Source organism: Marmota monax, unplaced genomic scaffold, assembly GCF_021218885.2.
Source record: "Marmota monax isolate L192 unplaced genomic scaffold, Marmota_monax_Labrador192_F-V1.1 WCK01_AAM20220418_F8-fsc00167, whole genome shotgun sequence".
Lineage (NCBI taxonomy): Eukaryota > Metazoa > Chordata > Mammalia > Rodentia > Sciuridae > Marmota > Marmota monax.
In genome coordinates, this window is record NW_026694116.1 from 3,125,319 (window position 1) to 3,153,080 (window position 27,762).

Below are 27,762 nucleotides of genomic sequence, written 5' to 3' on the forward strand. Positions count from 1 at the left end.
AGGTTTTTATTTTGGTATTGGGGATTGAATTCAGGGATGCTCTATCACTGAGCCACATACCCAGCCTTTTTTTCTTTTTTCTTTTCTTTTTCTTTTTTTTTTAGACAGGGTCTCCTAAGCTTCTGAGGGCCTTGCTAAGTTCTGAGGCTGGCTTTGAATTTGTGATCCTGCTGCCTCAGTTTTCCAAGTCTCTGGGAATAATAAGGAGTTTTTAGAAAAAGGAAGAAAAAAAATAAAGATTTTTTCACTATGCTAGCAAAGGAGAAGGGCAACAAGGACTGGTGTCCACAGAGGCTGCTGTGCTGACTGCCAGGGGACAGGCGGCTTTCACAAAGAGGGACACAAGGTCTGTTTTCCAGGTAGCATTATTGGTGGATCTGATTAATGTTTAACTTGTGTCCTTGAAAGAGCTGTTGTTCCAGTCCCCAGGTCTGGAGTCCCTTTATTCCCGTGGACAGTGAGTGGAAGGGCAGATAACTGGACTTGGCACAGGAGAATGTCAATCTTGCTTCTTCTGTGGATGGGGAGGGGAAGAGGGGGGAGAGGAAGGGAAAAGAGGTTAGTTTTAAAGTAAGCTGCCAAGGGCCCAGCAGCATGAAAGGGGCCATTGTTATAAGAAGTCTAAAATTAATTTGCAGACAGGGTCTCCCTCCCTGCTGAGGTTCCGGGGGATTCTTTTTCAGTGACGGGGATCAAACCTGGGCCTTAAGTATGCTGGCAAGGCCTGGGGGGGATTTTGTTCTGGCCTCCCTCCTGGCTGCTGGTGGTTGCTGGGATGGCTGGACTTCCTCGGCTTGTGGCTTCTTCTCTGCCTCTGCCTCTGGGGTCCCACGGCTCCTTCTTTTCTGTGCATCTCTAGCAAGTGCCCTGCCATGGGCTGCACCCCAGCCTCCATGTGTTCATTGTAAGGATGCATCATTGGATTTCAGGCTTATTCAGATAATCTAGGATGATCCTTTCATCTCAAAATCCTAGGTTAATTACATCAGCAAAGACCCTTTTTCCAAATAAGATCACACTCTCAGAGGTCAGGGATATGATGAGGCATATCTTTTTGGGGTCCAACATTCACTCCACTGTAAACCCTAACATAGCAATTGGTGATTATGGGGTCGATGGTTTGGGGGTGATTCTGGGATCGATTCTTTGGCTAGGTCATGACTAGAAGCAATGAAAATACTGCTTGTTTGGGGAATGAGGAAAAAAGGCAAAATATTGAATTAAAATTTCCCCTCTGGTCATCTGGGAAGTTGAGCTCAATCACAGTCTCTGGAGAACCCAGAAATGGAGGGAAAGAGGAAGAAGGAGAGGGGGAGGAGGAAGAGGAATAGTACAGGAGGAGAGGAATAAGGGGCCTGAGAGTTCTGATATGGCTCTGTGGTGGGATTTTAAAAAATGGCTCAAGAAGGAGAATAAAACCTAAGATGTCCTGAAGTTTAGTTCTGGGCATAGGTTCTGTGGCCCGAGGCAGAGGTGTGGCCTCCCAGGGCCTGAGCTCTGGGTGGCCTCCAGGCAGGGCTGTACGGGCTCTGCCTATTTCAGGGGATCAGCACTGAGGATTTCCCAGGGTGCTGTCCTTGGCATCCCGTCCAGGTCTTGGGGTCCAGCCTCCCCAGTCAGGCCTGGCGCTGGGCTGGGGAGCTCAGGCCCCGCAGTTGTGATGTGGGCCGGCTTCTCGCAGCTAGAGCCAGGGCAAATGAAGTGTCCCTCTGTGCCTGCCTCCGGGCCACCTAGCTTTCCTTCCTCTGCCTGGAAGGGGGCTGGGTCACCCTCTGCAGTCTGCTGCTGTCCTTGTCCTTGGGTGTATTGGCGCTCCCTGCAGCCGCCATGCATTTCTAGGGTTCTTAGGGCCACCCCGCTCCCTGCCCAACCGTAGCAGCATCTGAAATACACAGCCACCGCAATGTCCTTTTCTGAGGTAGCTCATCTTTCCACCTTGGAGAGGCAGGGGTGGTTGCTGTTTCTTACCAAGGATCCAGCCCTCTGCCCACGGCCAGCAACCAGCTGGGCAAAGGCGGCCAGTCCCTGAGAGCTGGCCACAGGTGACTTCCCTGAGCCCTCTGGGCACCAACGGCTCAGAAAGAGGACTGGGCAGGACAGCACTGGACACTGGGGGCCCAGCAGGATCGGCTTTGCTGGAAGGAGAGGTGGTTGGGGTGGCTAGCAGGCGTCAGGCCCCTCCTGGACTGTGGCTTGAAGGGGTTCCTTGCCATTCTTTGGCCAATATGGTAGGAGGCTTGGTCGTTGGGTTGTAGGTGTCTGGTGCCATTAGCTGTCAGCAAAGATCACCGAGTGCCCAGCCCTGGAAATAGATGTTTGGGGTTTATGTGAAGATATGTCTCCAGTCTCCCCATGGTAGGTGCTCAGGAAGCATTTTCTTGATGGATGGGCTAGAGGGATAGAAGGATAGATAGACACATGGTGGATGGATGAGTGGGTGGGTACATGGATAGATGGATGTGTGGATGCATGCGGAGGTAAGTGGGCGGGTAGGAGGGTGCATAGGAGGGTGGGTAGATATTTTTTCTTTTCTTTTCTTCTTTAAATTTATTTTTGAGACAGGGTCTTGCTAAGTTGCTGAGGCTGTCCTCAAATTTGCGATCCTCCTGCCTCTGCCTCCCGAGTCACTGGGATTATAGGCATGTGATAGGCACCAGACAGATCAAGAGACAGGAGGTCAGGGGAAGGAGAAATAATAATGGTGTGTTGCCTGGCGAGACTCAAGTTAAAATGTCCCTCTGGTGGGGGCGCTGGCTCCTATTGGTGTTGGAGGATGTGTGTGCCACCATGGAGCTGACTTGTGTTGGGTCCCAGAGTTGGGTGTGTGAGTGGGAACCCCTGAGGGTCACCCCCAAGCTTGCATGAGGCAGTGACAGGCTGGAGGACCCATGCCAGCTGGGTCAGGCTTAGTCAAAGGTCCCTGGTGAGGAACAGCGGGGAGCAGGGCAGAGTGCCTGGGACAAGCACTTCCCAATCATCCACCCCTGTGGCAGGGCACAGTGGTCCCATGGACCTCCACTGATTTCCATGAGAAACAGTCTACCTTCTGCCAGTCAACCCATGGGGGCTTGGACAGCTGGGGAAGTGGAAGAAAATAAGGAAAAAAGTTCTGCGGGAGGGTGCCCTGGGTTCCCTGGGATCAAACAGGAGACCGTGAGATTTTTTTCCTAGGAAACCCCCAGAACCAGGACTCCCTAAGTGCTGGGGTAGGGCATCGTCTCAGGACATGAGCCATGCAGCCTCTGCCCTGGGCACACTGCCAGCCCTTTACACACAGGTGACGTTGAGGCTGGGCACAGACCACCCACCCAAGGGCCCAGAGTGCGCAGGAGAGCCCTCCTTGGCCTTTTCCCTCTGAGGGAGCCCCTATCCTCCTAGGGCCAGCCCCAAGCACAGGCTAGAGATGCCAGACCTTGGAGGTTACTCCTGAGAGGTTCCAAGTCCCAGAAGAACTCCCCTACTGGCCTCTCCATCCTGACCAGGCCACTTCCACCTTGAAGGGGCTTGAGCCGGCCGTGGGCCCAACAGAAGCTGTAGTTGGATCCTTATCTTCTCCCACCAGGTGGAGCCAAGAAACCTGCGGTGGCCCTGGCAGCTCCCTCCCCCAGTGCCTGCCAGCTGGTGGCCCTGCGTGGCTCATTCATAGGGGCCTCTGCTAGGTTTGCAGAGGTTGACATGTGGCATCAGGATGAAGCTCAGGATATGTAGGGGGGAGGGCGAGCGTTGCAGGGGCTGGGTTCCGCTCAGAAACAACATGGTGCTCTCTAGGCCACCCAGGAGGCAAGTGGCCAGGACCTGCAGTCTCTGCTGTCCCTACACATCTGACACCTCCTTCCTGACTCGGGCAATCCTGAGCCAGCTCTGTGTTGTCCCCAGTCTCCCCATGGTAGGTGCTCAGGAAGCATTTTCTTGATGGATGGGCTAGAGGGATAGAAGGATAGATAGATGCATGGTGGATGGATGAGTGGGTGGGTACATGGATAGATGGATGTGTGGATGCGTGGGGAGGTAAGTGGGCGGGTAGGAGGGTGCATAGGAGGGTGGGTAGATGGATGGGTAGGTGGGCAAGTGAGTAGATGGATAGATAGATGGATGAGTGGGTGGACACATGGGTGGATAGATGGATAGGCAGGGTGGGTGGATGGATGGGCAGGTGGGTAAATGAATGAGCAGTGGGTGGATGGGTGGGTAGATGGATGATGGATGGACACATGGAGGGCGGATGACGGGTGAGTGGATGGATAGATGGATGGGTCGATAGATGGGTGGGTGGATGGATGGATGGTGGGTGAGTGGGTGGAGGTATGGACTCATGCTGCACATTGTGCTATGTGCTGGGGAGTCAGGGAGGAGGTCACCTTACACCCAAGTGGACAGCACAGGGTCTCCAAGCAAGGTGTAGAGGACACTTAGGAGGCCAGGAGATGGTTTCCTCAAGAGGCCGTGATCAAGTTGGGTTTTGGGAGATACATGTTTCCTGAGTAGACTCACTGCTCAGTTTAATTAATTGAGAAAAATCAATATTCAATTTCATTTTTGGCAAACTTTTAAGTATATTTTAAACAATTTGGGCATGAGAATCTATTTTTTTTAACTGTGAGATTTATGCAACCTAAATATAGATCTCATGCTTTAGGGTTCAATTTAAAAGTACTCTAGTATAAACACAGAATACAAAATTTTGAAGACTGAAGAAGGGATGTAAAGAGTCTCTTGATAATTTTTTATTGTTTACACATTAAAATGAAAATAGTTGACTATTGGATTAAAAATATGTATTATCAGAGTTGATTGCACTTAGGATGAATTAAGGACGTTCCTACTGGTATTTGCTACAGCCTGAGTGAAGCATGGCATTGTGTTGGGTGAAGAGCCACCCACCGGCCACACATGGTGACTTCATTGATGCGAAGTGCCCTGGATGGGCATGGCATGGGGAGTGGAGAACAGATTAGTGGTTGCCAGGGCGGGGGTGGTGGGGCTGGGTGGTGGTTCAGGGGTATTGGGTGACAAAAATGTTGCAGCGCTGTGGTCCATCACGGAGGTGGTCCATCAGGTGAGGTTGGCACATCTCTTTGGTTTGCCAACTTACTGCCCTAGAGGTGGCAATGGTTAGAGGAGACCTAGAAGGGCCCAGGACTGGGCACCTCCTTACTGGGTTGGAGGGTGGCCCTGGACACAGGACACCAGGGTGAGGCTCAGGGCCAGGCTCTCCCTGCCTGTGTTCCCATCAGTGCTGCCTCTCTGACAATCAAGCCAGCACTTCCATCAGTCAGAGTAGGCTCAGCTGAGCTGCCTGACATGCTCAGCGGCAGCTGACCCGGGCTTGGCCCTCCTCCCTCTTTACCTGCCACTTGTTAGGTGCTGTGACCAGAGGGCTCCTGTAGAAATTGCAGTGTCTCTGCTCCTTGCCACTGGACCTCATGCCGACCCAGTGAGTGTCACCCTGGAGACCTGTCCTCCCTTCCCTACAGCCTGGGTCAAGGACCAGGCCCTCTTAGAAGCAAGGAAAGCCTCAGGTAGTCCCAAGCACTGGTACATGGCAGCAAAGACCTCAGAGGCCATAGTTGAGGGTACAAGGCATGGATGGTGGCATTTGACTTAATTTTGAAAGGTGATGTGACTAGCAGTAAAAAGTCTATATTTTGCATTTTCAAATGAAATGTAAGAAACCGCACACCCACCATCCCAGCCAGGCACACTGACGGCATGGTGGGCCAGATGGTCTTTTTCTACACCTATAATTTCCCGGGAAATTGTGACAGCTGATGTAGCTGTAACCATGCATGATGTAGCTTCAAACAGAATTTGCAAAATGTGTGTGTTCATGTGGTTTGGACGCGAGAAAAATTCCTTCCCCCAGTCATGGTGGGAAGAGTGAAAATACTCACTTCCCTTTCCACACAGCAACGCTGAGGCTCAGTAAATATTTTGTAGACGGAGGATGAATGGAGGGATGTGGGTTGGAGGGGTAGATGGAAGGATGGATAAATTCAGGGACAGGAGGATTGATGGAGGGAGGAAGAGGGATGGAGAGTGGGCTGGAGGGAGGGATGAGCTGAGGGATGGGTAGAGAGAGGTGGGAGAAGAGGTGGAAGGATATGGGAGGGATGGTGCAGGGGAGGGTGGGGCGTGAGTGGAGGGTAAGACCCTGATCTTGGTAGAGCTCCTCTGAAGGACAAGCTTCCCTTGCTCCTTGGATCTGGTTGTGGGACGAGGGATCCCTCAGCTGTGGCCCTTTTGATGAAAAGGACTGAGCCCTTCAGTGAGTGCTGGGGTTTGGTTGGGGAATCCTGGGTTGAAAAAGCGCCTGGTTCTCTGAGGAGCCCGTATAGAAAGGCACAGTGTGGATGGGCAGGTGTGCCCGGAGTGTCCAAGCCCTTGCTGAAGCCCCATCACTTGTGATACATGAAGACAGGCTCTATTGCATTCCTGCTCAGAAACTGGTCCCCGTGCTGCCCTCGGATTAGACGACTCTCTGCAGAAGTCCAGGGGCAGAGCTGGCCAGCATGCACTTGGATTTCTCTTGTGCTGACTCCCTTGAAACCATATCATTGCTAAAACAAAAGCCAGTCTCTCAGCTGGAGGTCTTGGAGAGGATGGGCTTCATGTTCAGACCTGGGTCCCAATTCTGGTTCTGCCAGCTGTAACCCTGTCCAGGCTACTCTCAGGGGAAGAGTCCCAGGCAGAGGGATAGCAGGTGCAAACGCCCTGTGATGTGGAAGCAGGTGATTTCTGTTGAGGAACCTAAGGAGGGGGTCTAGACCTTGGCGGTGGAGGGGCCAGGAGTGGTCAGGAACTAGGCAAGATGGAAAAGTGGTCACTGGGACTTGCTGATGGGTTGATGTTGGGGAGAGTGACAGTACCCAGGACAATGTTGCTGTTGTGGTTCAATGCCCAGGATTCCCCAACCAAACCCCAGGTCTCCTTGGTGTTTAGGGCTGACGTGCGCTCCAGGTACACTTAGGTCCGCTAGGTGGAACTCTCCTTCTCATCATCTCTCTTTGCCATAAGCAGGCGTCATCTTGAATTGTCAGATCTAAGCCTAGGTTCTTTCTGGAAGCCAGGCCACCTGCTCCTATGTGTGCTCCTTCTTGCAACCTCTCCCGTGGCCTGCAGCCCTCCTTCACATTTGGGGAACTGGGCTGGCATCCCCCCAGGGTTTCATCTGCTCAACCTGGCTGGGAGACTTCACTGGTAGTCTGTGTATGTGGCTCCCCGGGAGCCCATCTCAAAGGTGCAGGGGTCCGGGAGGACTCTCGCCCCCTGGAGGCCCTGTGCCCCGGGGAAGGCCTGCAAACAGGTGGGGTGGGGTTTCTGAAACAGTATTCACTTGTTAGCCTTCCCTACCTACCGAGCTTTGAGTCTGCAGTTTCGACCAGCTCCTTGCTCCCAGAGCAAACACTGGGAGTAGTTTCCATTCCTTCATTCTCGTCCATCCCCAGCAGAACCTCCTGTCCAGGTCAGGAACTGGGAACCAGGGAGGTCTTGTGAATGGCCTAGCAGCGAGGCCTGGTCTCCTGACTTGGCTATTCTCCAGATTAACCTGCAGATCATGGCTCCTCAAGACTGCCTCTCCTGGGAGCCCCTGGGTGGCCTGCGTGGCTCTATCCTCAGCACCACCAGGGGGCAGCAGAAGAACATCTGCACTGTCCATGGTGCGCCTCTGTCCCAGACCTGGTGTGGCCTTAGTTCTCTGCCCAAGCAGGAAAGCCAAGGGAGGAGGACAGAGGCCCCTTTCTTGCTGAGAGAGCTACCTGGAGACCTGAATGGGGCAGTGCTAGCATGGAGCCTAGGAAAGGGGCTATGAGAGAAGCCCCTACTCCCCTGGCACTGGGCCAGGCCTCTGGATAATTTATACAGTTCATTCCTCATGAGCAAGTGTGAGGGAGTGAGTGGGGGTCCCCCTCACTGTTGAAGGGGAGGCAGGAATTTCCCCCTAGAGGACCCCTGCCAGACTATTGGATCAGACTGAAGCTCTGGCCTGGCTCTAGTATTTGCAATATCTCAGGGACAGGTTGGAGGGGTCTGTCTGTTCCCCAGCAGCCCAGTGCCTTGGCTGAGGACAACTGAACCCTCCTCCCTGAGGGAGGTGGCTTCCCTGTAGCTGTTCACAAAGGTGCCTCCGTTCACTCAGAGGCAGATGCCCTACTGGACAGCTGCAGCTCACCTGTCATTTGACTTGTTGGGGGTGGATTTCTTCTTGACCTTCCCATGGGCCAGATCTCTGGCCTGACCCTCATGCTTCCTCTTCAGGTGGGAAGGCAAGACTGATTCTGCAGAGGCCATTCACAGGACAGGACCTGGTGGAGGTTCCCTGGGTGTAAGGGACCCTCTCTGGACTTGCAGTGAGAAGGGGGGGCCATCCTGTTCTGACCCTGTCCAGTCCAGCCAAGGGAGAGGGGGGCTGGGCCACTGGGTGGTTGCCCAGCTAATACAGACCCAGGGTTCAGCCTGGTCACTCTGTTGGTGAAACCATTCTCAAAGAAGGGTTCAGACTTGCTCAGGGCTCCGCAGCACATCAAGAAGAACCAGTGCTCTGGAAAGCTGAACCCTGATCCTCATAATTTCAGTCACAGAACATAATATTTACGTTCTTGACGCTCCTCCCACTGTCACACGACGCCAGCGGGGATGGAACACTGTTGTCCCGCCCAACCCCAGGGGCTGCCTGCACCTCGTGTGCCGGTCTTCTTCCCTCTGCGGCTTACGACACATATTTTTTCTCGGTTGCATGCTCCTTAGGGCCGTCCTTGGGCTCTGGCTAGGGCGGAGGACGGGAAGGAGGCTTTGAGGAGACCTGGGCGCATGTGATCCTTGCCTTGAATTATCCCGCAGAGGCAGCTTGACATGCCCATCGGCGAGAAGCCTCTGCCCAGCCGGTGCGCCCAGCTGGTGCGCCCTCGCGGGTCTGTACTTTCCGAAAGGCCGTGCGAGGGCGCCCCTCCCTCCTGACCTCCACGGAGGTCCAGAGGCACACGGGGAGCGCAGGCGCTGCGACCTGGCCATCACTCCTCAGGCGAGGTCGCTCCAGCTGGGTGAGGAGCTCCCCAAACGTCCGGGTACCGCTCGGACGAAGTGCGGGCCTGGTGCCTGCGCCGCAGCCCTCGCTCTCCGCAACTTTCGCCGGCGGCGGCGGGGCAGGAAGTGGGGGGGCGGGGGCGGCGCTTGGCGGCGGGGAGGCGCCAGGCGAGGGTGCCGGCCCCGCCCCCGACCCCGCCCGGCGTGGCCGCGCCCCCGCGCCCCCCGCGTCCCGGAGCAGCCGAGCCGCGGGAGTCCGATCGCCCGGCGCGGAGCGCGGAGCCGGCGGGCGGGGCGAACAAAGCGGCGGCGGCGCGGGCGGCCCAGGCGCGGGACACGCGGAGCGAGCGACCCGCGGGCCTTTGTCTCGGGCGGGGCAGGAGCGGCGGCCGCCGAGGGGCGCCCGGAGCGCAGAATGCGGCGCCTGGCGGGGCGGATCGCGGAGCGCTGCTGCGGCGGGCGGCGTGGAGCCCGGCCCGGGGCCCGAGCGGACTTGTGTGTGTGAAGGGGGATCCCACGCGCTGCCCGGTGCCCGCACGTGGGTGGGAGCAGCGGCCCGCGAGGAACCCGAGGAGGAGGAGAAGGAGGAGGAAGAAGAGGAAGAGGAGGGACGCGCGGCGGCGCAGCGGGGACCCGGGGCCGCCTGCGCGAAGCCCCGCCCCGGCCGCTGAGCCCCGTGCGGGCGGGCGGGATGCCCCGCGGCCGCCGCACTTTGGCCCGAGCGCTGCCCTGAGCGAGCCGGCCCAGCGGCCGCAGCGAGCCGCGGGCGCCCGGGCGCCATGGAGCAGTGGCGGCAATGCGGCCGCTGGCTGATCGACTGCAAGGTCCTGCCGCCCAACCACCGGGTGGTGTGGCCCTCGGCCGTGGTCTTCGACCTGGCGCAGGCGCTGCGCGACGGCGTCCTCCTGTGCCAGCTACTGCACAACCTCTCCCCCGGCTCCATCGACCTCAAGGACATCAACTTCCGGCCGCAGATGTCCCAGGTGAGGGTCTGGACGCGGCGGGAGGGGCCCTGGGCTCCGGTGACGCGCACAACGGAACGCCAAGGTCGCGGCTATGGGAGGCCGGGCACATTGGTCGGGGCGCTGGGTTGGGGACGTCGATGGGCGGCGGGAGGGCTGGTGAAGAGGGGGCGCGTCCCCGGCCTTCAAGCCGGCTTCGAGCGACGACCCCCGGAGGCACGAAGTTGGCCAAAGTCCCCCAAGCCTGGGGCGCGTCTCCGCCGCGGGCGGATACTGCTCCCCCGCTGAGCCGGTTTCCCTCTCCGCTTCCCGGGCTGGAGGGAATCTCCAGTCCCGTGGGGCGCCGAGCACTGCCGCCCCGCTCCGGGGCCTGGGCACTCCGGCCCTGCGAGTGTCCCTGCCGCCCTCGGGCAGGCTGCCGCACCGGTGGCTGCGCCTGGGCTGCGGTTTGGGCTTCGCGCTTGGAGCTGGGGCCAGTGGAGGGCGAGCGGGGAGCTTACGGTGCGCGGCGGGGCGGGGGCCCTCCGGACGGACCCAGCCGGTGGACTGGGCGCCGCCCCCTAGCCCTCCTCCAAGACCTGAGCCGGGAGCGAGCCTCTGGGGCCCTCAACGCAGTGGCTGAGCCCACATCATTTCTTCACCATCTCCCCTCAGGCCCTCAAGTGTGGCCTTTGACGCTGCGGAGGCACCCGTGTGGCTGCAGGGCTGGGCAGGAAAATGTCCGCTCCCATGGTCCTAGCAGCTTTTCTTGCCCCCTTAAAGGGAACTTGGCTGAGAGTTAAGCAGAATCGTGGATCCCCTATCCAAGAGGGCTTTGAAGGGATCCGGGAGGCCATGTGGACCTACGGGTGTCCTGCATCCAGCCAGGACTGCCCAGGAGTGACCTATTGGCCAGCCCAGCAGCCCCTGTCCCAGCTGGTTGGGCAACTCTGTGGACAGTGGCCATTTACCAGGGTACTTGGGGAAATGCAGTGTCTGGGAGGGAGGGTGCAGTGAGTCACTCGTGGTAACATTCCAGCCGGCTGCAGCCTCTGCCCTTTGGCAGTGACTGCCTTTCTGAGAAGATGGGGCTCCTTTCCAGGGTGAATGACAAAGGAGTGGGAAGGGTGGGGGTCCACCCTACCTCTAGTGATGATACCCAGGGACTGAGGCCCACAGCCCAGAGAGGGAGCCCTCAGTGCCTCCCCAGCAGCTGGTGCCAGGCACTGCACCCTCTCAATGACCATGTGTCCAAGATGGGGGCCCCAGGTGGCACCCAGAGTACTTTCACAGGTTCTGTACTCTGCCTTCGCCCCCTTGGGAGCTGGGGAGTACTTACCCCATTTTATGGTTGGAGAAACAGAGGAAGAGTTGCTGCCCTCAAGGAGCTGGGCCTTGACCTGGTGCCGGCCTTTGACTGGGCTGTCCATGCTGGCTGCTCTGGGTTGTTAGTGCTGACTGCAGGGAGGCTGAGGCCAGGGACACCCGCTGCGTGGCTCAGCTCAGTGGAGGCTGGTGGAGCTCTGCCTAGCCTGGCAGTGCCTGGGTTCTCCCTCCTAGCTGTGGTTTGGACAGGGTGGGAGGAGGAGGGGGCAGTGGTGAGGCAGGCAGCAGGCGCAGCCCCTGTGCTGGAAGTTTAAGTCAGACTTCCTGGGGTCCCAAGGGTCATCAGCTGGGCAACACTATGGACCCCAAGGGTCCTTTTGAGCCCCCTTGCCCTTGCCCTGGTAGAGCGGTGTTAAGAGGTTCTGGGTGGTTAGAGAATCAGATGAGTGTATCTCCACGTGGCCATGTGCTCTGATTGATTTGTGGTACTGTCACCTCCCAGGTAAATGATCACCTTCAGGACCTCAGTTTCCCTAATGAATACAGTCATAGTAGCCACCTCCTAGCCTTGATGTGGGGATTGGTGGGGGGGAAGCGCAGAGGGTCCTTAACACTTGTTCAATAAATGCTAGCAACGTTAGGCAGCATCTGGACTGTGCACTGTCCTTTGTGGCCCAGTCTGTCCTCTTGTCCTCTGCGTGTCTTCTCCTGGAGGATGGGGTGGTCACACTGGTCTTTGCACGTCTGTTGCTGCAGGTACTCTAACCTGCATGCTGTGGGATTGGGGTTGACCAGATGGCCCCATCTGTATATTCATCAATAAAGAAATGCTGGTTTTTTTTTAAAAAAAAAAAAACCATGGGCACCTGTGCTTGTGGATAGGGACTTCATGCTCTCTGGGTGGTTGTTCTTTGCTGTCTGGCAAACATTTCTTGTGGGGAGGGGGGACAGAAGGTGTTGTCTCTCTCTGTAGTGATTGAATCACAAGAAAAATGACAGCTGCCCTTTCTTACCCATGCTGCCCTGGGCCAGGCAGGATGCTGGAGGGTCGGTCACCCTGACTCAGATGAGGCAGTTGGAGGTCAGAGAGTTGGAGTGACTAGCCTCAGATCACTCAGATAGTGAGTGGCAGAACTAACACGTGAAGTCAGGTCTCCCTCCCAGGACTGTTTAAATAAACTGTGATGTCACAGGACCTCACGCCTGTCCTGCCGTTGCTGAGGTTCTGGGGACGTTCCTGGCCTCATGTGTGTCTGTTTTCAGGAGTGGGTAGGGTAGGAGTGCCTGTGTTACACTGGGCATCTGGGTGCTGTGCCAGGGAGTCAGCAGGGACCCTCTGTAGGGCAAATGCCTGCCGTGGTGTGCCAGGACCTGTCCAGCTCAAAGCCTGTTGTGCGGCTGTCTCCTAGAGTGCCACGTGGCTTCTGGGGGTGACATCCTGTTGTGAGAGGATCTGGAGTTCCCCTCTCACTGAGTTACCTTAGCCGGGTTACGGGCCCCAGAGAAGCATGAGAGCAGCGTGCATCTATTGAGCATATGCTGCATATAGAGCCAGGTCTGGGAGATGGTCACAGAGAATCCCCGCTGCCCACTTAACGGTGCCCTCCTTGTGTGGGCAGGATGCTCTCCACATCATCCAAAATGCCTGGAAGCCACCCTGGGTTTAATTAAACTAATTAGCTAAGGCCACAATCTGCTGATCCTACGAGGGCACAGCACTTCTGCAGCAGCTGTGGCTGTGAGGTCTGCAGGGTGCTGGGTCAGCAGGCAGCCGTGCGTTTGGAAGGCCACCCACCGGCTCTGTCATGCCCACATCACCGTCCAGGCCTCCTCCTCACTGAACATCGGTGGCTTGTCTGTCTGCAGGGACACGGCAGAGAGAAGGCTCGGGAGTCGGCCCCCGGGGCTTGTCACCACCCTCACCTCACTCTGCTCCTGGCCTCTCCCCTCACCATGCATTTTGTGTCCCCATCCCCATGGCTTTTCAGCTGGTGCCCATCACATGCTGTGTCCTTGTCAAAAGACCTCCTTCCTTGCAGCCCGGTTCTTCTCATGGGAGCTGGTTTGGGCCCCCTCCTCCAGGAAGCCCCCTGATTTCTCTCCTGCCTGGGCCACGCCAGCCTTGGTCTGGGCTCCCAGTGTTTGTAGTGTGGGTCTCAAGTTTGCACTGCCACACTCTGTTTTATCATAGGCACCACTTCCTGCCTCCTCTCCCTAACTTGGGCAGTGGGTACATGGAGAGCGTGAAGGTGCTGCCATCTGTGTCCTCCAGGCTTGAGCCCATCCAGGCATGGCCCCCTTGCAGAGGGACGGGGATTCATCCCTCAGTTCCTTCATTTGGGGAATAAGTCCCAAACCCCTGCCCCATGCGAGGGTGGGAGGGCGCAGGCTGGGCTGTCCCTGCTGCCGTGAAGTCCAGGATGAGATGCCCTGGACTGGAAGAACCCTCATGTGGTACCCGGCGCGTTCAGGAGTGCAACCAGATGGCCCTGTTGGAGGTTGAGGTTCAAGAGCCTGGGTCTCAGGGCAGAGAGGGGAAGGCTGATTCCAAGGGAACGAGGAAGCCTTTTATCTGGTTCCATTTTGAAAGTCGCTCAGATTTTTGGCGAGCTATGAGTTTAGTACAAATAACTTTCTCTTGACGCGTTTGTGGGTGAGTTGGTGACTGGGTGCTCTGCACCCTGAGCATTTAGTGTGTTTCCTACAAACAAGGGCATTCTCCTAACCGCAGCGCGGCCGTCTAAATCCGGAAGAGGCAGCTCTAGGTAATCCGTTCAAGTTCCCAGTTGTCCTGGTAAGTGCCCTTCACAGCCAGGTGCCCTGGGGGTCCCCACTCCCCCTGAGTCTCTCAGCCTGGGATGCCTTTCCTCGATTTTCATGACCTTGACTGGGAAGGTCACAGCCTCCTTTGATGGTAGCTTGTCCCTCCTTTGGGTTGTCTGATGCCTCCTCATGATTAAATTCGGGTGGTGGGTCTGTAGGGACACAGATGCTGTGTCCCTCTCCTTGGGTCCCATCAGGGACACAGGTTTAGGTTTGAAGGCGGCTTGTCAGAGTTTCCCACCGTCGTTACCCTCCCGTGGTGGCTACTGCTTGTTCAAGGAGATACTTCAAGACAATGTATTACCATCCCCGTCCTCCTCTGCCTCCTGCCCCTGCCCCCCTCTCTTTCTCTCTGCTTTCGCTTTCCCCCTGGTTTGGACCACTTCCTGTTTTACACCATGCCTTATGATCTGTCACTGTCATTATCCATGCTGGTGCTCGCGTCGTCGCGGGGTGAGTGGTGGGACCTGCCCCGGCTGGCTCCTGTCTATCTTTTGGCACTCTCCCAATCCGCCTCTGAGCGTCTGCTTCCAGGCCCAGGGTGCTCCAGGCCGGCTTCTGTTGTCCTTTGTCCCTTCTCCCTGAGCTCTGGCTCCCTGGTGCTGCCGTGGGGGGTCAGGAGCCAAGCTCCAGGGCAGTGTACTTAGTGCTGAGGGTGCCCCTGCTTCCTGCCACCACCTGGGAGTTGGTGAGTGAGCGTGTGTGCGCATGTCTGTGTATACAGGGGTGTCCACACACCACATGCCTGTCCACGTTAGTGCTGCCAAATAGAAACACAATGTCAGCTTTAAAAGTAAGAAACATGAAACACTAATTTTAACAATTTATTTTATTTAACTTATACAGTCTCAACAGATTGACCCTGAGGGGTGCACATCAGATCCTTGGGATGCACAGATCTTACGCATCTGTGCTTTACCCATAAAAAGAGTATCTCCATCACGAGACCCGTGAACAGCACATTCCCTGAATTAAAATTTCCTGCAGGGGTGTGATTGGGAAGGATGTCTGAAAAGGCTCCTCGGGGGCAGAAATGCAGACAAGGTCAACAAACCCTGATTTCCCACGTTAGCCATTCTGCCCGGCCAGGGTGGGCAGCGCCGTGGGGCAGTGGAGGGGCAGGTGCTGGCTGCATGGAGCAGTTCCCAAGGCCTGGGTTTGAGTCTGCAGGGGACACCAGTGAGCAGTGTCTGCAGGGCGCAGGGGGAGGCACAGCCTGGCATCGGCACAAACGAGTTGTTTGTGTGATGTGTGTTGATTGAAGAAACTGGCTTGGCGTGTGTGGGGGTGAAAGAGCTGTGTGCGTGGAGAGGCCACCGTGAGCAGCCCTGTCTCTGCTGTGGGCCTGGAGTGTGCGGCCTCGGAGAACCAGGGCCGGGGCTCTCCAGCTGTGTGCAGGGTGGGCACAGCGCGAGAACCCCCACTCTCTTGGGACCTGACAAGGGTGCATGTCCCCCACCCGGGCTTCAGTGGAGCCCTTTGCTGCCATGAGGCTTAGGTGGCAGAGGGTGACCCTTTGGGAGGAAGTCCTCCTCAGCCTTTGGGAAGCACTGGTCCCTGGCTGGGCAGTCTGCAGCGTGTTACCTTCCTTTGAGGATGCTTGTGGGGACACTTGTGCCCTGTCTGTTCCTCCTGTCCCTATATTCAGGCCTTGTCTGTGGGTTGTGGCTTCCCGACTGAGAATGGTCGTCCAGCTCAGGGGCAGTGCTGGTGGGCAGGTGGGCCAGAGCAGCGGGGGTCCGGCTTTAGGTAGATGCCCGGGCCCCTGCTCCCTTCCTCCTAGTGGTCAGACCCGCCTCTTCTGCCTCCCTGTCCATCCGTCCGTCTCTCCAGGAGCAGGGCAGCGGCGTTTCCTGTGAAGAGCCAGCCGGGAGCCCTCGCAGGCTGGGTGGGCTGGGGCCTCTGTGGCAGCCCAGCCCTGCCTTGCGGCACGCTGGACGGCGCTGGGCTCCGGTGAGATGCGTGTGTGGAGAGGGTTCTGAGTTTCATGGCTGTTTCCCGAGTCACAGGATTCCTTTGGCTTTTCCCCTCCAACTATTTAAAAACGTGAGGCCCTTCCTTGGCCTGCAGGGCGACAGAGCCAGGGGGTGGGCCTACGGCACAGGCAGTGGTCCACCTGTGCACAGCTGGGCATCCGTCTGGGCCGCTGCGCCCTGGCCTGGGCCACCCCACCCTTGCTACTGGGCCCCTCTGTGTTCAGCCGCAGAGTCTGGCTCCAACCCCTGCTGTCCCTCCCCACCTGAGGCATTCCTTGGCCCTGTGCTGGGTGCCCGGCCTCTGTCCCTCCAGGCACCCAGGGCTCCAGCTTCAGGGTGCCACCAGGGGCTCCAGGCCTGCGACTCGGAGACTTCGGCCCTGCTGCTCTTCCTCCGGCTGCGCCCTTTCTTCCTCTCTGCCCGGCCCTGCCTCTGCCCAGCAGCCTGCCCTGGGAGTGCTCCTGCTCCCGCCAGCTCAGGACCTGAGGGGGCCCTGCTCCTCAGGGATCTCCCCTTCCCTGCTCCTCACCCAGGTTGTGGCGACCTCCGCCTGCCATGCAGGCCCTGGCATGGGCCTGTCAAGCAGGAGGAGCCGCACGCAGGCCAGGTTCGGCTGGGCTCTGCCAGGCTGTGTGCCAAGCGCTGCCTCCGACCTCGCCCCAGCAGTGAGGGCCAGGCTTTGTCCACATCCCCTGACCAGGAGGCTGACCCCAAGCAGGCCCTCCACTTAGCAGTGTGGCCGTAACAGGTCTCTTCAGCTTGGCCTCCTTACCTCGGGGGATGGCAGTGGCCGTCCCAAAGCCTGTCCTATCGGGTTTGGTGAGAAAGACCTGGTGTGTGCCTCCTAGAAGGCCCGGTGGGTCCCAGGATGCGGTACCCTGCCCCAGGCCTGGAGGCAAGGCTGGCGCGCAGGGCCCTGGCTGGTCGTGTGTCCCTCCCTTGGCATCCAGGACCCAGGCCCAGCAGGCAGCGGTGGGATGGCTGGGCTGCCGTCCTGCTTCCCTTCTGCTGGCTGCCCACCTTCAGCACGGACCCTTGGCACACCTCCTGGCGCACACGGAGGGCTCCCTCGGGGGCTGGCATCAGAGCTGTCTCTGTCTGCAGGAGACCCTCCTGGACCCATGCCCCAGGGGAGCCAGAGCACCTGACACTTAAGCCCCACATGGCTGAGGGGGGCTGTTAGCAATTCACCCGGGCCCCGGGCAGACAGCACGCGCTGGCCAGTTGGGACGCCTGCTGCCCGCTCTCTGCTGCTCCCTGGCAAGGGGTCCAGCTGGGCAGGCAAGAGATGTCCGTGTGGTCCAGGGCTGTGCTGCCCTGGGATTCCTGGAGCAGGGTGGTGTGGAGGCTTCCTGGAGGAGGGGGCACTTGGGATAAAGGTAGAGACAGTGGCCATTCGGCTGAGAGGCTCCCTGTGGGCAGCGGCCAACAGCCCCCAGACCACTGATGCCAGGGTGTGGTGTTAGGAGGTCTGTGTCCCAGCGGCAGTGGCGGTGGCAGCGGCACAGGGTCTGGAGCCAGCTGCGTGGTGTGCTGTCCCTGCCTGGCCGGGATGGTGTTGCCCTGGCTGGGACTTGGAGGGTGGCTTGACAGGACGCTCCATGGATGGCAGCCGTGTCGCAAGGCCAGCTGGACAGCGGGTAGTGGGGAGTGACTGTCCTCTGGTCTTGGGAGGGGGCAGTGCCCCAGGCTTCCTGGGAGGGTATGTGGGTTGCTGGGCACTGCCTGACCCTGGGGTGCTCAGGGCTGGGAGAACCTCCCTGCTCCTTTCTGACTGGCCAGCCCTGCCCTTGGTGGGAAGCCCTGCCAGGACCAGGCTGTGCAGCTTGCAGTTCCTGGGTGGGGAGGGAGAGGTGCGAGTGGCCATGGCTGCATGGCCTGGGGCCAGGCCTTCTCGCCCTGCTGTGTGGCCTCTCCCTGTGGAGTGGCCTCTTGCCCTGCCTCTTGCCCTGCTGTGTGGCCTCTCCCTGTGGAGTGGCCTCTTGCTCTGCCTCTTGCCCTGCTGTGTGGCCTCACCCTGGGGCTCTGTGCCTCCCTCTACCAGCAGACTAGGCCCTTGGCATTGTTCTCGAGCTGGTGGGGGGCTTGGGGGACAGAGCCCTGCGCCTGAGTCCAGAGAGGGCCCCAGGGCCGGCAGGCTCTGCCCCTCTCCTTCACGGCCTCCTGGCCTGTCCCCTCAGCTGCTGCCAGGTAGCTGGAGGGGGCTCCCTCTGTCATTTCCTTAGCACCTACCATTGGGCGCCAGGCCACAGAGAGGGGCACTGTCTGTGCTGCTGGCTTTCTGCGGGGAGGTGGGAGGGAGGGTGAACAAAGTCCTCAAGCTGTACTTGGTGTCATTCCAGCCACTTGGGAGGCTGAGGCAGGAGGATCGCATGTTCAGGCCAGCCTGGGTAATGTAGCAAGACCCTGACTCAAAAAACAAAACAAAACAAAACAAAAAACAAAAACAAAACCCTTTTTTTTAAAGGACTGGGGATGTGGCTCAGAGGCAGAGTGCTCCTGGATTCAATCCCCAGTTTAAAAAAAGAAAACAAAACCCAGCCCAGGGCAGGAGGCTGTGGGCCTCGTTCCGTGAGGCTGGCAGGCGGGCTTCCTGGCGAGAGGTGGTCCCTCGGCCTCCTCGGGGCTTCCTGCACCTGTGCTCTGGTGCTTTTCAGCTCAGCAGTGGGAACAGGCACCCTACGGGGGGCGGGGGCGGTTGAAGTACAGTTGGCAGGTCCCGAGGCAAGGCCCGGGCCGGAGGGTGGGTCCTGGGTCTGGCTCCTGTGTGGCTGTTGGGACGGCCGTGGCCCTGCCTTTGGTCTCTGCAAAGGAAGTCCCCTGCGCTCGCTGGGCCGCCTTCCTGTCATCAACATCCTCTGCCGAGTTCCGATGGCTGCGCGGCATCCGCTCCAGCCCTGGGCCTTGGGACCTCCAGTTGCCCACGGTGACTGAGCCACGTTTGTGCAGACCCCTGGGACCCCCTGTCCACCTGGCCTGGCCCCTTGCCGTTAGGCAGGGATGGTGACAGCAGGTGCCTGATGGTGACGGCATGGCCCTTCTCAGGCCTGGGTTCTGACCCCGCCTCCCTGCCTCCTGACTGCTCTGAATGGCATCTCCAGGCCCCGCCTCCTTGTCGTGGAAGGGGCTTCCCCAGAGCCACCTCATGGGGTCTGTTGGGGAGTGGTTGAAGGGGCGGAGGGGTCTCATGGCTCTGGACCCAGCCCTGTGCTGGCCTAGGTCCAGGCTGAGGGCACAGCCAGTTGGAGCCCGTGCTCTGCCGCTGTGAGTGGGGTCTTCTGAAGCCGCATGTCCTGTGCGTGTCCTGTGCGTGTCCTGCAGCTTCTGGGCTGTCTTTGGCTTCCGAATCCAAAATGTAAACAAGAACAACAAACAGGCCGTGGTGGAGACGGACGGATTGTGCGGTGGCGCAGGTCCGGTTCCCCGAGCCGGCAACGCGGTGCTTGTGTTTTGTGGGGTCACTTGTGGGTCCTTGTAGTCTGTGTAGGGTTCCAACAGAGACCTCAGCAGGCCCCGCCCTCCGGCCACATCCCAGATGCTGCCACCAGAGCTCCCGCTGGCCCCGGCTCCTCGGCTTCGCTGTTTTGGTTTGAGGCAGTGCTTTAGCCTGGGGCCTTCCTGGGGCCTTTCTGGGACTTGAAGCCTGTCCCCACGTCCCACAGCCCCTGAGCCCCATGCCCCTTGCCATCTGCATTGGGCTGGGAGGGGTCTTTCTTCTGCTGTCAGAGGGCTTCTCCGAATGCCACCTTGCCTCCGTGAGGGTCACCTCTGCCCTGTTGGTCCTTCCTGCTGGAGCGTGGGCGGTGGCAGGAGGGTGCGCTCTGCGGACAGGGTGCTGGGTGCCTGGCCAAGACCGTCCCTGTGCGGGGTGGGCCTCTTGGTCTCTGCTCTGCTTACCCCCAGAGCCAGGTGCCTTGATGTCCCTCTTCTGCATGTGGCCATTTCCCAGCGCTGTTCGTTTGTCACACTGTCTCAGGACAAGGTGCAGCTAGGGGCAGCCGAGGAGGGGCCGTCGGGCTGGAGTGGAGTGCAGTCTGGACCCGGCCACAGCCTTTCTGATTTCGGTGGCCTTGCCCTCCATTGTGCCTGCTCCCTGGGGGTCTGAGGACCACCTATTTCTTTTTTCTCTCTTGTTCCCAGGGGACCCTTTTTGGGCTCTGGAGGTGACAGTGGTCACATGAGGAGTGTTGGGCCCCCATCTTTAAACCGATGCACAGGGCGACTGGCCAGGGCCTGCCGCCTGGAGCAGCTTGGCAAGTCGTCTGGATGCGTGTCTCAGGCCGGTTCTGGCCCCCAGCTCATGACACCTGCGTCCCGAGACTCTCCTTCACTTGACGCCTACTCTTGGTCCCCCCACTGGGCCCTCATGCCCCCTCTCCCCACCCCATTACCTGGCTGCTCTGCGGGCTGCCTTTGCCCATAGATGACGGGTCATGTCTACACTGACCCTGAGCATCTGCTGCATGCTGACCGGTCAGGCTCTGGGCGGCCTGAGGAACCTCTCAGTTTTGTTTTTATTCCAGAGCTCAAAGGAAGCAGGCCCGAGGCTGGCCTCCCGGAAGAGCCGCCTGGAGACGGGGTGCGCTGGGCTCCTTTGCTCCCCAGCCTTGGCTGGCTACCCCGTCACTCTCCCTGGGCCTCCGTCCCAGCAGGGAGGCTAGACTCCCCTCCCTCGTGGCTGCAGACCTCAGGTGGTGTGCTCAGGGCTCGGCCGTAGTCCCGGCTTGGCTGGTGACGGCTGTGTGCCTTGAGCTTGGCCATCATGGTGGGTTCTGTCCACAGCAGAGGCCAGGTTGGGTGTGAGGCCTGCAGGCCAGGTCGGGTGGACCTTGGTGGAAACTCCTGACTCCAGAGGTGGGGCTGTTGAAGGTTGGTGTGGGTGGAAAAGAGGGTGTGTCTTCCTGAGGTTCAGGGGCAGAGCCCCGGGCGCCTGGCCTGGGAGCACAGTGACCGTGAGTCCTTGTTTCATGGTGCTGAGGAGGGGACCTAGGGCCCCATGCATGCGGGGCCAGTGCCACATGCGGGGCCAGTGCCACATGCGAGCTGCAGCCCATGGTGAACCTGTGACCAGTGGGAGAGAAGTGGGGGAAGAGCTGTCATTTCTGAGCCCAGCTCTGGAGTCTGTGGTGGACGTTGGCCCTGGGGGTGTCACCCAGCCTCTCCAAGCCTCGGTTTGCCTGTGACACACCAGCACCCTCCTGCTGTCCCTGTAGATGCCAGGTGTCCTGCCCGACATGCGGTGTGTGTGTGTGTGTGCAGCCCCATGAAGGAGCCAGTGACACTCGACTCTGCCACTGCTGTGACCATTGTCCTTGTGCCCTGACCAGAACGTCACTGTGTGTCCAGCAGGTGTCCAGGGGAGGTGGAAGCCTGGAGAGGGGCTTGCAGTCCAGGGGGCAGAGGGTCGCAGCTCCAGCAGGAGAGGAAGGGTGGGCTGTTGCGGGCAGCTGGCTCTGCCTCTGAGCACCTCTGCCACGTCAGCAGAGGCTTCCCCTGTCCCCTCACGTCCTGGCATCTCTGCCTGCTTCCTGGAGTGGGAATGGTTGTGCTGGCCCAGGGGCCAGAGAGGACAGAGCTCGTTTCTGGGCACCGTGGTCCTGGGAGTGGGTGTGGGGTTCTCGGCCTGGTTTGCCCATTTAGTGTTTACCGAGCCCTGCTCCTTCTAGCTGCTGCTCAGGGCCCAGGTGGACACTGCCAGGAGATGACCAAGGGTGCAGGAGGAGGCTGTCCCGTTGGTGGGCAGGGCAGGGGAGGGGCTTCCTGGAGTGGGGTGACGCGGGAGACACCTGCCCGTGCCCCTGCCTCTGGCCCTGCAGCGGGCACCTGGTGTGTCTGCGCCCTGGCTTCCTTCCCGTCTGTGCGATGGGGCTTCGGGGACTCTCGGGACAGCAGCCCTCGGTGGCCTCTGGGCCAGCCTCCTCCAGGGTCAGGACTGAGCCCAGCTGGAGTGGGCTGCGTGGTGGCAGGACACCTGTCAGTCTTGTGTGGGTGTGGTACGTCCATGGACCCCAGGCCGTTCTTCACTGCTGTCTAGGTCCCCGTGCCACGTGCTTCCCTGGTACCTGCTTGTGTCTTCCTCCTGTCCACCTTGTGGTCTGCCCTGTGGCCATCTTCCTGTCTACCCTGTGGTCTGCCCTGTGGTCTTCCTCCTGTCCACCCTCTGGTCTGCTCTGTGGCCATCCTCTTGTCCACTCTGTGGTCTGCCCTGTGACCTTCTTCCTGATCTTCCTCCTGTCCACCCTGTGGTCTGCCCTGTGGCTGTCCTCCTGTCCACCTTGTGGTCTGCCCTTCGGCTGTCCTCCTGTCCACCCTGTGGTCTACCCTATGGCCATCCTCCTGCCCTCCTTGTGGCGGGCTCCTCAGGCCCCCTCTGGCACTGCTTGCTGCTGCTGACTTGGGCCTGTGCTGGGTCAGAGCTGCCCGGGGCCCGTAGCCTTCCCTTCTCTCTGCAGGAGTGAGGCTGCAGGTGGGCAGCCAGGAAACAGCTCCCCAGACTCTGCAACCCCCCCTTGACGTTGTGGCACCTGCAGGCGGCACCTGAGAGCCCTTGCTGAGCTGGCAGCAGGAGAATGGGGGGGCACCCTCTCCACCTTCTTGAGGAGCCGGGGCCTGGTCAGCACAGCAGGCCCTGGCTGTGTGCTCCAGGCTGCCTCGGTCCCTCGGCTGTAAATGGGGCATCTTTTCTGCCCGAGGTCCTCCAGGGCAGCAGGAGGAAGGCTGGAGGCTGCTGGAGCCGCTGCCCGCCCACGTCTGGACATGTGTGTAATGACTCCTGGGGGCAGCCACCCTGCCTGCCCCGCCCGGACTTCTCCGTCTGTCTGTCTGTCTGTCTGTCTGGGTCTTGCTTGGTGCTCTGGTGACAAGTCCTTGTTCAGCTCTTCTGTGGGCGGGGCATGTTCCTGGCTCAGCTGGCAGGAGCCAGGGCCCTCTGGCTGTGGTCATCTCCGGGCACCAGCAGGTCAGGCACAGTCTGGTTTAACAATGACGTGGCTTTCTGTTTTTCTGCGTTAGCCAGTGGTGTGGTGCTGCTGCCCCCCAGCGTTTTAGGGGGTGTTAGTGTGGAGGTTTCCCAGGAAGGTCTGCTGGAGGGGGCCCGCGCTCATCCTTTAGTTGGTGGGTGCCGAGGGTCTGGGAGTGACCACCGAGGCCGAGGCCGTCAATCTGGGCTGTGAGCCTCCCTTTTCAGGGGCGTGTGGCTGTGCGCGCCCGTGTGGCACTCTGGCTGCTCCTAGCTTCACGCCTGGCAGTGTCGTCTGGGTTGAGGGTGGTGGCTGCATGGGGGTGTGGATGAGTCAGAGTGGACCCCGGGTCAGGAGATGGGGTCCCCTCTGCCTTCCCCCCGTGCCTGCATCTCACGGCACCCTGCTCCTGGGCAGTTTGGGACTGTGTCTATTCCAGCTCTGGAGTTGTGCAGCCTGAGGGACTTACTCTGTCTGCAGGGTTCTGTCTGCCCTGTTGGACAAGGTGGACGAAGAGCCGTCCCTTCGGTGGGGGAGAGGACTGGCCACCTCCTCACAGAGAGTCAGGGCCCAGGTGGAGCAGGAAGCCAGTGTGGGGAGGGTTGACAGCTGGGGACCATGACTGGCTGAGCCCACATCCTGGACCAGCTCCTGTCCTTGTCCTGCCCTGCTCCTCCCACTGGGGCCTGGCTGTCCTGGGTGGCGTGGGAAGTGGCCAGTGGGCAGGAAGCCAGCCTATAACAGCCACGTCTCATCTCCCCAGTACAGGGCGTCGGCGCTCAGCCCTTCTGATGCTCTGCTGTCTGGCGGCTGCGAGGTGCTGGCCTGCACCAGGGCTGAGTGCAGTGGGCGGGCGGGCAGCAGGTCCTGCCAGGACAGTTCCTCATGCTGCATGGGCTCGGCCAAGAGTCCCCAGCCCTCTGTAGTCCTTGGGCCCAGGGAGTCACCTGCTGCACTGCCTGCTCTGGGCTGCTCCCAGGGCTGGCTCTGGGGTGCCCCATGGTCACGGACGCTCAAAGGGGCCCCATGGTGGACGGGCCCCGCACAGGGCTCTTGCTGCCTCTCGACAGCACCTGGGAGGAGCAGTTACAATCGTTCCATTTAAAAGCCCTGGAAACTGAGGCCAGTGCACAAAGAGCCCATCTGCATGCAGCAGTAGGAGGCAGGATGGGAGCCCGTGCCCAGCCTTGGCGTCCTCTCCCCAGGCGCCCCGCTCCCGAGGTGCCGGGATCTGTACCCGTCCAAACACTGCCATCCATAATTCATGTGCTGGCAACCTCTCTCTTGTTTTCTTTACTCATGTGTGTAATAAAAATCTTTTTTTTTTTTTCTTTCAAAAAAGGGAAGATAGACTGTCTGCCCACCACTCCTTCCTCATGCAAATAAGCCTTGGGAGGAATTGCCTGTCATCTCTTTGGGTGTATTTTGTGGTAATTTAGCTGCTTAAACGAAACATCTGTTAGCAAGCAAGGCCCGGGGAGAGCGGGTACATCAGCAGAGAGCAGGAGGCGGTGTTTGCTGTTCTTGAGGAGTGGCTCTGGGGGGCTCTGGCACCAGGGCCAGGGTGCGGGGCCAGGATGGGTGGTGTGGGTGGCTGCAGCATTCACACCCGGCCCCCCTGGATCCGGGGGGATGGCCTGCTTCCTTGTTTGTGTCTGGGCCAGACCTGGGGTGGGTCTCCAGGTGTGGGGTACTTAGGGGTGGGCTGTGGCTGTGGCTTAGGGAGGAAGTGGCCCCTTTTGCTGCCACCCACCTGTGTTAAAGGGACCCTCAAACCTGGATGAGTCTGGTGGAGTTCCCAACCTCAGTGACAGAGGAGTGGTGCCCTGTCTGGGTGGTGGGGTTCAGGGCCCTGGCCCCATGTGGATGTGGTCAGTGTCGGGGGAGGGATGGGGTGCCATGGGGCAGGTGTGGTCTGCGGCTGCAGCCCCCGGTGCCATGGGTGAGCGCAGGTTCCTGGGTTCCTGTCTCCCTCTTTGAGACGGGCTCTGTGAGTGAGTTGCGTTTTGGGGCCAGCTGTGGTTTCCGACCAGTGCCTTACCGTGTGGCATGATGGGCACAGGTGGGCTCTTGGTGGACCAGAGTGCGGGGCCCAGGGCTTTCTGTGCTGCTGGAATGGTGGAGGGAATGATGGTCCCTCAGGGTGAGGTCAGGTGGTTCTGCAGGTCCTGGGGTGGGCAGGCAGGGGTCCCAGGGCTGCAGGAGCGGGAGTCTTCCAGCCGGGGCTGCAGGTTGTCGGGGAGGGACTGTCGGGGAGGACGGGAGCACGGACCAGCCAGCAGCTTTGCCTGCAGGGCGCAGTTTATCCAGAGGCCCGAAGGCAGGTGCTGACCTCTGTTCCTATAGGAGCCTTAGCCTGGGCTCTGGGGAAGGGTGGGGATTTGTCTCAGGTGACCAGGTGGCCTTTGCAGATCCCCAAGCAGTCGTGTCTGTTATTCTCCAGGGGCTTCTCCTGTGGACAAAGTGGTTTTTCTTGCTATTGATCCTGAAAAGCTTTAATCAGGAAACAGCCTCACAGTGGCTTGTGGAGACCCGCTGCTGTGCTGTCCACTGTTCACCCGGCTCGGCGCTCTCGTGGATCCTTGTGCCCTTGTGGTTTGGCCCAGGCCACTGTTCTGCTGTGTGCACCTGGGCGCGGGCCCAGGCCGAGGGGCGCAGGCGGCATCGTGGTCACTTGGGGACCGGCAGAGCGAGGTGGCTGGCTCTGCAGTTGCCTGTCCTCTGTGGCTGACACATCAGGCTCTGGGTACAGCGGTCTGTGACAGGAGGTGGCACAGCTACCAGAGCAGAGGGACTGGGGGCAGCTGGCCTGTGACTTGGTCCCAGGTGGTGTGGGTGCTGCCCTTTGGAGTGTGGTCTCAGTCTGTCCAGGCCCCTGTGCTGACCCCCAGTTGAGGGACTGGCCCTATGTGCCCTATGGGTGCTCTGCTCCCCTTCAGGTCTTCGTGTGGGGGCTGCAGAGCTTTTGGGGCTACCTCTCTGAGCCCTTGGACTTGGGGGGGGTTAATGGCCTTTAAAAAACTGTATTTTTAAATAAAATATAGACCTTCAAAGTTACACGCCTCGGGTGTGTGTTTGTGTGTTCCTGCGTCCACACGCGTGCTTGTGGAAGGTCACTAGTGCCAGTGCCCCCCAGTTTCCCTGGCAGGCCTGGCCTCTCTGTCTTTCTGAGCACCTTATTTTGCGTTTTCTGAGACAATGTATTTTTCTCGTTCTGCCGTCGCTGACAGGTGGGTCTTGGCCGCGGGCTGCACCAACTTTCAGGGGCAGCATCTCCCGCGACGTGTGACGTTGCGCCTGCCTTACCTCTCCCACACTCCGGTGTGACGCAGTGGGCACTTGTGCTCTTGTTTTTTTTTTTTTTTTTAATATTTTTTATTTGCCAATGGATCTTTTATTTTGTTTACTTGTTCGTTTATATGCGGTGCTGAGGGTTGAACCCAGGCCTCACACCTGCCACTGAGCCACCGCCCCGGTCCCTGCACTCTTGTTCCAGGTCAGGCTACTGAACGCCACCTGTGGGAGGGCCACGTCCTGCTGGCTGACCCTGGGTGTGGCTCTCAGCTCCCAGGCCCCCTGGAGACGGCCATTGGTGGCTGACTCCCTGCAGCCTGGGCTCTGGAGGGTTGGGCTGTGCCGCCTTTGTCCACCCCAGGCAGCCCCGGCCCTCCTGCTCCCTGGTCCTCCCTCCTTCTGTCCCTCAGCACGGCTGGAGGCATTTCCTGGGTCACCCTGGCAGCTGGCTGTGGAGGGCTCGGGTCCGTGCTGGGTTGCTGATCCTTGTGGGGGAGAATTCTTCGCAGATCTTCCTGGGCTCCCTCCTCCTGCCTGTGGTGTCCTGACCAGGTGAATACGTGGGTGCAGTTCTAGCCTCAAGTCCCCCATCCCGGACCCTGGTCACCTCCTTCTCATGACAGTCAGGGTCGCTGCCTCGAGACGAGAGCACTGTGCACCTTTAAGTCTGAATTGCTAGAGAGAATCAGACCAGATTGGCCAGGGTGGATGAGAGGGCAGACCTCTCTATGAGGAAGCAAAAGTTCTCTGGAAGAATCGGGCCACCACGGCGCCGTGGAGAGGGAGGTGTCCAGGGCGTGGGGAAAGCCTGCCCAGCGCCTGTGAGGCGGGGAAGGTGCCTGTAGCCAGGTGCAGCAGGAAGGGAAACAAACCGTGTTAAACCAGGAGCTCTGGAAACCGGCCAGGGGCAGCTGGCTCCCCAGGGCTCCTGGCAAACCCAGCCTGTCTGCAGCCCCCAGAGGGCCACCGCACTGCAGCCCGGTCTCAGTGCCCTGGCTCTGTGGTGCAGGGTCTGGTGGTCCAGGGAGTTGGAGGGGAGGCAGGCCAGGCGCCTGGATGGATGGGCCACCCCTGGAGCTCAGGGCAGTGTGGAGGACCAAGCCTGCACCCCCAGCTCCCTCTGCCTCTGTAGACAGGCCTTGGGTGGCGCTGGCCCCTTGTGCGTCCATCTCTCAGCTTGGTGGTACATCTGGAGGCCCTGCACCCCGGTGCTAGAGAGGGTCACATGGAGGAGCTGGAGCTCAGAGTTGGGGTGGCCCATCCAGCCCTCCACCCGAGGAAGCCATCCAGTGGGCATGGATGGCGTGTCCCCAGGGTCAAAGTGGGAGGGACAGTGCTGAGATTCAGGCATGGATCCTATTGGGTTGGGGAGCTGGATGGGAGGCTTCTTGGTGGGTCTCAGGGGCAATTGGTGGCCTTGGG

The 27,762-nt window shown here is 59.6% G+C and overlaps 1 protein-coding gene across 3 annotated transcripts in view; it reads left to right on the plus strand.

Moving 5' to 3' along the window:
* The first annotated feature begins 9,402 nt into the window (after window positions 1–9,402).
* Vav2 (vav guanine nucleotide exchange factor 2) overlaps window positions 9,403–27,762 on the plus strand; it is a 161,574-nt gene continuing 143,214 nt past the window's right edge. Inside the window, exon 1 of one of the 3 annotated variants that reach the window (XM_046465435.2) lies at window positions 9,403–10,004. In XM_046465435.2, coding sequence (XP_046321391.1) covers window positions 9,801–10,004 — 204 coding nt within the window. In that variant the 5' untranslated portion in view covers window positions 9,403–9,800. The remainder of the gene's footprint in view (window positions 10,005–27,762) is intronic. The other 2 variants (XM_046465434.2, XM_046465436.2) reach the window with 2 other exon arrangements.